The following is a 2,500-nucleotide window of genomic DNA, read 5'->3' as shown; positions in this document are numbered from 1 at the left end:
AGATATAGATATAGATAAGATATAGATGTGTGTGTGTGTGTGAGTGTGTGTGCCACCTATTGCCCTCGTTCATTTTATGTGACGCACACACTCGCATAACTCCCAAGGGAATAGCCAGCAAAGTGATGGAGATCAATGATAGTTGACGTCACTGTAAAAACAAATTATCTCTCTTTTTTCCTGAAGGTGAGATGACGGAGGGAAAATTTTGACGATAATGATGTTTTTTTATTTACTGTATATTTATCTTCGGATATTTTTAACTCGTTAGTTTTTTTTTTTTTATGTATATTTGGTTCAGGAAGATGATGAGACTTGATAAGAAGGCGGGGGGGGGGGGGGGTGTGGGCGGGGGGAAATGATGAAATGGGGCGGGGGGGGGGGGGGCTGGAGGGTGGAGGGAATATCAAGAAGAAAGTCTGAAAATATGTTTATGCGAACGATAGTTATTCATCAAAAAAGTGTGAAAACTCTAAGGATGTATCACACCAAATTTCACATCGTGGCTAACTAAACTAACCCCTGATCACTGAGCCCTGCGGTGAATGAGCAAACGAACTATCTAGATTATGTTCGCCAAGTTTGACCGTGTAAGATATTGAATAAGCCCAAATGAAATTAATTTTGGAGAGTTTTCATCATTTGCAATGAAATGTATCGATGGGCTTCTGGATTTGAAGTAGAGATTTTGTGGGTATGTATTAAAATGCCCTTCTTTGAATCTACTTGTTGGCCAAAGGATGACACATCAATTTATTCCAGTGCAAAATATCCAACCTCGTCACACGTGTGTCATTTCGAATAAGAGGCTAGCAAAACATATACATACGATGCAATTACACAAGGCACTGTTGCAATTTCTCTCCTGCTTTGTTTCACTAGGCGCGTTTGTTACGATCCCCCTCGTTCCGTTGGCTCCGCTCCCCTCGGCTATGTTATGATTTTCATCAGCGGCCGAGCATCCATGGCTCCCCCTCATTGCAAGGCCGGGGGTCCCTCTCTCCCAGGGGGTGGGAGGGGGAAGGAGGAGGAGAGAGAGGGAGGGAGAGGGTTCCAGTCACTGCGAAGGAGCACGTCATGACGCTTAAATAATTTAGTTCTATGTTTGCCAAGTGTCAACAAGCTTTCGGCTGCCACGCTAATACTCATATCTGCTCTCCATTGCTTGTTGAGTTGTTCTTTTTTTTTCTTTTTCTCTTTTTGTCTTTCGCTTCAGCTGATCCTGGGAATTATCACGTCAGGTTAATGATTTCTCCATTATAACACATTCGAATTTTGCTTTAAGAGCCAATAAAAGCATCTGGCTGGAACAGTCCGAGGAATTTAATAGCTTTATATTCAGTCGCGATCCTATGAGCTCCGTGGTCGGACGGACGAAATCCCCCGGTATTGAAATGCTTTCGAAAAAGGGATTTCCCTTGCCTGCATGTTTGCTTGAGGCGTGGATTTGCCGGGATCAGAGGACACACTCAGTAATTTCATGACCTGGATTATTTGACTCCCATGCGCGCCGTGGAATATTAAACACTAAATATTGACATAGTAAGCTCAGTAAGCAATGGCAGCTACTGAGAGACGTTCGCATATTCAACTGATCACATGTGTGCTGTGTATATGTATATGCGTATGTTTGTAACACGAGTGTGCGTGTGTGTGTGTACGTGCATGTGTGCTTGTGTGTGTGTGTGTGTACGTGCATGTGCGCTTGTGTGTGTATGTGTGTGTTCATATGCGTGTGTGTCTATGTGTACACATATTAACTAATTCAGTATGCTTTCTTAGTGTAGCCTTTTGCTCAGCTAATCTCACGAGGTCCAGATGCCATCCTCTCCCTTCCAACCTCTAATGAACAACCAAACTGTGGCATCCCCCCAGGGCATCATGGTGGGCATGGGACAAAAAGACTCGTACGTGGGAGATGAGGCCCAGAGCAAGCGAGGCGTCCTGACGGTGAAGTACCCCATTGAGCACGGGATTGTCACCAACTGGGACGACATGGAGAAGATCTGGCACCACACCTTCTACAACGAACTCAGAGTCAACCCCGAGGACAGGGCCGTCTTGCTCACGGAGGCGCCGCTCAACCCAAAGGTGGGTGGAGGTTGATTGTGTTTGGGGGGGGGGGGGTCAAGGCTTGCGTGTTTGCATCTGTAATTTTTATTGTTATCTTTTCGCACTCATATTGCTTTATTTTTAGGACTAGGACAATCGTTTCATTTCTGAAATGGTGTATGTATAGGGTACAGATAGATTTCTATGGTTTCTATGATACAGTAGCAATACCATGTGTGTTTTAGATCACAACGTACAAAAATAACAAAGATAACAAACTTCTCTTGTTTATAACCATTAAGTACTTCGATTCCAGGTGCCATAGTGTCAGCGTCAGTATGCCTGACTTAATTAGAGTAATTTTGAAATAATTCGGTTTTCAATGGAGTCCAGAGCTACAAACTATTTAGTAGAGCGTATATGTTTGTAAGTATCCGTGTCACGATAT

The 2,500-nt window shown here is 43.7% G+C and overlaps 1 protein-coding gene across 1 annotated transcript in view; it reads left to right on the top strand.

Moving 5' to 3' along the window:
• LOC122265178 (actin, non-muscle 6.2) overlaps positions 1-2,500 on the top strand; it is an 18,906-nt gene that overhangs the window by 9,981 nt on the left and 6,425 nt on the right. The window contains exon 3 of the mRNA XM_043034329.2: positions 1,876-2,091. Coding sequence (XP_042890263.2) covers positions 1,876-2,091 — 216 coding nt within the window. The remainder of the gene's footprint in view (positions 1-1,875; positions 2,092-2,500) is intronic.

Source organism: Penaeus japonicus, unplaced genomic scaffold (genome assembly GCF_977035675.1).
Source record: "Penaeus japonicus unplaced genomic scaffold, GWHDUDI00000001_assembly GWHDUDI00000001, whole genome shotgun sequence".
NCBI classification, from domain to species: Eukaryota; Metazoa; Arthropoda; class Malacostraca; order Decapoda; family Penaeidae; genus Penaeus; species Penaeus japonicus.
Note: the sequence above shows the minus strand (reverse complement) of the source record. Positions and strands in the feature narration are given on the sequence as shown.